The sequence below is a fragment of the Cyprinus carpio genome, chromosome A5 (genome assembly GCF_018340385.1).
Source record: "Cyprinus carpio isolate SPL01 chromosome A5, ASM1834038v1, whole genome shotgun sequence".
NCBI lineage: Eukaryota > Metazoa > Chordata > Actinopteri > Cypriniformes > Cyprinidae > Cyprinus > Cyprinus carpio.
In genome coordinates this window covers 9,117,464-9,123,627 of record NC_056576.1, presented here as the reverse complement: position 1 = coordinate 9,123,627, position 6,164 = coordinate 9,117,464, and the positions used below count along the sequence as shown (strand labels likewise).

Sequence of the window (6,164 nt, the reverse complement as noted above, 5' to 3'; positions counted from 1 at the left end):
TCACACTGGTTTTTTTAGTAGCATGAAAAACATTGTTATTCATTTTAGGATAAAAAAAAAAAAAAAAAAAAAATACTGAAAAAGAGCAATAAACGTTCGGACCCAAACGGTTGGGTCAGTCTAGCGTGAACTCACTGAATATCGCGGTCCAAACCGCAAAGTGAATTTCTGGTTTACATCGTTTCTGCACTGTCGTTTATGACAACAGTATTCGAGAGAGTGAAGAATGCATTCAGTGATCACATGAACTGAACACAACTGTAGCGTTTTGCGGAATTTTCCTCACTGGTGACTTATCTGCACTCAACACAAATGTTTGGGATTTGTTATAAACATATGCCGCAATATACACTTTTCATTCATTTTACTTTAATCGCGACATTCTTAAAGGATACAAGTTTTTACGTTGATTACGCTTTGATTTGAATGAAAAACAATGTATCCGTGTGACACAGCTGACACAGAATAACATACACTGTTTATGCTCAGTGGCTATTCTCCAAAATGACACCAGGGTGACGTGGAGGAGACAAATTGTTGAATAAATCATTTTTGTTTTCTTTGCGTACATAAAATTACGGTTGAACCCCTGATGCCCCATGATTATTTTACCGATCTCCTGGAACTTGATCACGGTAATTACATTGCTGTCTATGGGAGGTTCAGAGAGCTCTCAGAATTAATCAAGGAACAACGAATCAAACTATCATTAACCATATAAACAAAATAACATTTTAGAACAACAACGAATTAAACAAATAACGAAAAAATATGTCTTTAAGGGTAAACTAAACTTTTAAGACCTCTTGAAAATAAACATTTGTTATACCATTTGAGATTTTTAAGACTTTATGACCATAATTTACATTACATTACAAACTGAATTTTGACCCATTAGGACTTTTCTTTATTTGCAAGCCTCTATTTTTAGCCACAAACGTGAGTTAAACATTCAGACTACTGAGCCCTGCATCAAGTTTTTGCATGTATGCAGCATGATGTGTAATTGAAGATTAAAAATTACTGCTGGTACAATTTTAGCTGGACTACAGCATTAACAACGCATTTTAATTGAGTTTCTTTAGTCTGGATAAGACAAACTCACAGCAGCACAGTGTGACTGTAACGTCCTCATTAACTCCAAACACTCACACGCCACCAACACTTTGATGAGCATCTCTTTTTCTTTCTGCACACATGCCTTTCTTGTTATAAGCTGCTCTGCACGACACAATCAGTGTCTGCTGTACAACGACACACACAGACACAAAAAAAACACTCTACGGCTCACAATCTGTCCTTCAGTTCACTTCACACACAGAGACGTTTTAGTGAGCGTGATGGACAGCAGTGCTGATGCCGCAGCAACATTTTCTCTGACCTCTTTGGATCGTGTTGATCCTGCTTGTTTGCCCATCCTGTACCGTCTTTGGGCACGATAATCACGTTGGGATCGTTTCCTTTACTCTCAGACTTCAGACTCGGCAGGTGAGCGGGAGGGGGCATGCGCCGGGCAGCGGCCACTTTGCCAAGACTCTGTAAGCCATGTCGTGCAACAACTATATATGACAGAGAGAGAGAGAGAGAGAGAGAGAGAGAGAGAGAGGAGAGAGGAGAGAGAGAGAGAGAGAGAGAGAGAGAGAGAGAGAGGTGTGAAATCAGTGACACATAAAGGGAAAACATCACATACGTCACAAATACTGGCACATTATGGTTAACACACACATACGGTTATCTGCTGCTGCTCTGGTGTTACTACACATGGTGGGACACATCTGAACATGCAAAAGCGATCTGAGATTTAAAGCATGGCTCTATGAAATCAGATTTACATAGCAGTCTGTCTGCACCAATTCCACAAACACTTGAATATAGAGTGCTTGAGTCTCACCTGTGGTTTTCTGAGTTTCTATTGACTTCCCTTTGTACTTGTCAAATAGGCTGAGTGATGAATACTTGCTTTTCCCATCCTTGGACTTGGTTATTTGCCCCAAACGATCGGACATTGCGATGTAATGTCATCGAGTATGGAAATTTTTCTTTGCACCTCTTTCTCAGTACCGTCTGTTTCTGTGGAGAAACACACACAATCACACGATTGTTAGCATAAGAACCAACGTCTCTCCAACACATCCTCTGAACTGTGATGAATAATCATTTCTATGCCACAGAAACATCAGCTTTCCATCCGGACACTAGAGGATGCGGCTCAGACATATTTCAAACAACAACATAACACAATCTTGGACAGAATAATGACTCAAAAAAAATCATTCAGACAGTCTTGGAATGGAGATGAAGCTGAAATCATCATTCACATGACACAACTGAAGTGTCCCCCGCTGTCTCAGTGAGAACATGGAAACACTACGACTCACTGCTGGATGCACACCAGCGACAGGGACCTAGAATAACATGCATTGAGCTCTACAGGAGGGAAATATTCATGTTCAACAAGACATCCTGAAGTATGCCATTTCTGTAACTGCAATAAAATGCTTTCACTGTGAGTAAAAGAGCAACATGAACATCTACGTAACATCTACCTTTGTGTTCCACAGAAGAAAGAAAACCAAAACACTAAAATTACATAAGGGTGCCGTCAGAATCCAAACAGTTGATAAAAACATCACAATAATCCACACCACTCCAGTCCATCAATTAACGTCTTGTGAAGCCAAAAGCTGTGTGTTTGTAAGAAACAAATTCATCATGAAGGCGTTTTTAACTTCAAACCATTGCTTCTAGCTAAAATGATCCATAACATGACCATAGCTTCCTCCAGTGAAAAAGTCCATCCCCTGTTGTCTATCACCTCAAAATCCACCCATATATATATTTAGAGCTGTTTTGGCCTATAAACAGTTTTTGATCTGTGCAGATTTTTCTCCTGATTCAGACCACATTTTGACTGGAGACTCATATTTTTGCTGGAAGCAACAGTTTGAAGTTAAAAACGCCTTCATGATGGATTTGTTTCTCAGAAACACTTAAACTTTTGGCTTCACAAGACAATTAACTGATGGACTGGAGTGCAGTGGATTACTTGTGTATTATAGTGATGTTTTTTTCAGCTGTTTGGTCTCTCATTCTGACGGCACCCATTCACTACAGAGGATCCATTGCTGAGCAAGTGCTAAATGTCTCCATATCTCTTCCTAAGAAGAAACAAACTTCATCTTGGACGGCCTGAGGGTGAGGAAACTTTTTGCCGATTTTTATTTTTGAGCCATTTACTCAACTCAACGTAAAGTTTACACTTCACTTTACATTGTCTTTTTCAGGTTACGAATCTTTAATATACTGATAACAAAAAATGCATAATCACAAGCAGCTAAACCTGAACCAAATACTCACCCTACAATAAGTGCATGTTGTTAATATTACTCAGTACTTGTTTGTATAATTGCAAAAATGGCTGATGCACTGCTCGCACACTTCTAAAAGACCACCATCATCAGTACCAAACTCAGATTCATCATGACAGAGATATAAAATCTGCTCTCATGAGTAATACACATCAGTAAGACTTCACGAGAAAACCCCGAGAAATACTGACACATTAACTGTGAGCTCTTACAAGCGATTGTTATTAAATCAATGTGATGTAATAATATAGTACGAAACGTTTTGATGCCAGGCTAAACGAAGCTAACACATCCGTGAACGTACAGTTAGCATGAGATGTAAACAGAGGCTATTCAGCTTGATTATTAAACAAACCGCTCATTTCACACACACGAAATCAACACGTTCACACACTAGAGGTTGTAAACACGAGCAGGAGAGCTGATAAATAACGACATTTAATATAACGTGAGCGATTTTCACAGGGACTTCATGAGGTCTTTAGCAATGCTACTGACATTAGCCTCGAGCCGCTTCTGTTGTATAAACTCCAGCAGATCCGACAAACGAGCTTCAAACCGGGACACAAAGCGCAGCAGCGCGGGTGTTTGATTAAAACATCGGCTTGGTATAATGAGTAATCAATGCGTTAATGAGGGGGTTCTGGGGACTTGTTGATGTGAGAGCCGATTAAAAATGGCTGCTGCTCAGAACAAAGCGACACAAACACTGAGACATCCTGCGACAAATCAGCCCCAAACCCGCGAATAACCGCACAGAGCGCGCTAATAACTCACCGATTGAACGTACGACTGTCGCTTCAGATCAAATATATCGATATATTTCCACTGGATAGAGAAACTCGGCAGGATGGATGCAGATTTCTCTGGTTTTTTACTGTTCGCTTGTTGTCAGTTTCCCGACCTGAGAATGAAGCTGCTGCTGCTGCTGCCGTCGCGTCGCGACAAATCGAGTCTCCACCCGTGATCGGGTCTCCTTTAGGACCCAGGCGGTGGCTGCTTTAAATGCCTGATCAAAACTTGAGGTCGCTTGTCGTATCAAGCTAAATTCTATGTACAAAATAAAAGCATAACAAAAAGCCTAAAAGCAGCATTCAATAGCTTTATGCTGCAGACAACGACCACATAGTGTGCTTAATGTTTTAATTTTTAGTTACATTAAATAAAAGAGATAAAAAAGGAGAAAAGAATAAAGTCTCCACCTACTGTGGACCCCAAGAGGTGTAATACCAAAAATATCCGCTGGGTGTCACCCGTGCTCCGTCATAACATTTATAATCCGATTTTAGGTATTTTCGTATTCTTTTATTTAATAAATTTGTCCATATTTTGTACAATAAAACACGTTCGGTTGATAAAATATTCATTCAACGTGTACACGTGCCATCACGGGGCACAGAAAATAAGAATAAATGCTTGAAAAAATCCAGTCTCCCACCTAGAGGACCCCTAGAGGGAGGCCGTCGCGACGCCTGTCTGAAAAACGCGACCGAAAGCAGTTGTTTTTACTTTACTGGTGGTGTCTTCTTTTCTTTTTTTTTCTTGAAAGAAACCATTGTTTGTATTCACGAAGAACGCATTAAATTGTTCAAAAGTGACAGTAAAGACATAAAAAATTTTAAAAAAATGTATATTTCAAATAAATGCTTTTCTTTTGAACTTTAAATTGATCAGAGAATTATTTAAAAATGTGTTTCCACAAAGTATTAAGCAGTACAACGTTCTTTTAAACACTGATAGCCTAATGACAAGAAATATTTCTTTAACACAAATTAGCATAGATTAGATTTGGTGCTGTCAAACGATTAATTGTGATTAATCACATCCAAAATACGTTTGTTTTTTGCATCATATGTACATAATACGTGTCATAATACATGTGCATGTACTATGTATATTTATTATAAATATAAATATAAATACACACACATACAGTAGGTTTTGATACATGTATTTACTCGTATTTATATTCATATACATTATATTTTATATTTAATATATAAACATACCATATTTTTCTTAAATATACACATGCATGTGTACATAATAAATATACACAGTACTTACACATATGTAAACAAAAACTTTTATTTTGGATGTGATTAATCGTTTGACAGCACTAATTATTAGACTGAAAATTCAATTTGACCTTCTATAGTTTTTGGCACTTTGTGGTAATCAATCTTACTTTTCATATTCAGATTAGATCAATCTACCTTTTTATGTAACGTGTATGTGACTTTTTATGTAACTTGTGAAGTTCACAATAGTAATGTTTTTATTGTATTTTTTGAAAAACAGCTTTGGTGGGCTTAAGAGCCTTTCTTCTTTTCTTATTATTTTTTAAATTAATATAATAGATTACTGTTTAAGCACCACAAAGACTTCTAAACTTAAACGGAAGAAGAATAAGTCTCGTATGCCCACCAAGGCTGTGTTTTTATTTTGTCATCAAAAATTAAAGTGCAGACTTATAACTATTCACACTTATATTGTGAAATATTATTACAATTTAAATTGAGTGTCTATGTGCGTGAACGCGCTTGTGTGTGTTAGTTTATTATACACAGATTTCCATTTTAATAGCACCTTCTAATGGGCAAAGGTGTAACTACTGACCTCATGATGAAGAATTTACATGCTTCACCAACAGATGGAGACATCAACTATACATTAATACATCTACCTCACACATTGATCTCCCCCCACCCTCCTCCCAAATCATTTTAGAGTAGATTTAGTCTGTGCATGGGAACTGACTGTTAAACACTCGTTTAAAAGTATGCATAAATATAG

General features: G+C 37.7%; 1 protein-coding gene across 1 annotated transcript; it reads right to left on the bottom strand.

Annotated features, from left to right (window-relative positions):
* Window positions 1-1,296: 1,296 nt before the first annotated feature.
* On the bottom strand, window positions 1,297-4,322 carry LOC122142444 (protein PRRC2B-like). Its single transcript, XM_042753191.1, has 3 exons — window positions 4,146-4,322; window positions 1,892-2,070; window positions 1,297-1,559 (listed from the first exon to the last, which is right to left on the bottom strand). The coding sequence occupies exons 2-3, from the start codon at window positions 2,004-2,006 to the stop codon at window positions 1,312-1,314; spliced, it is 363 nt and encodes a 120-aa protein (XP_042609125.1). The 5' UTR covers window positions 2,007-2,070; window positions 4,146-4,322; the 3' UTR covers window positions 1,297-1,311.
* Between the last annotated feature and the right edge of the window lie 1,842 nt (window positions 4,323-6,164).

What these genes read in the sequence shown, in the direction of transcription:
- LOC122142444 (XM_042753191.1), bottom strand. Translation starts at nt 2,006, where the DNA reads ATGTCCGATCGTTTGGGGCAAATAACCAAGTCCAAGGATGGGAAAAGC. An exon ending in AGAAACTCAGAAAACCACAG is followed by an intron (nt 1,560 to 1,891) that starts GTGAGACTCAAG and finishes TGTCATATATAG; the next exon opens with TTGTTGCACGACATGGCTTA.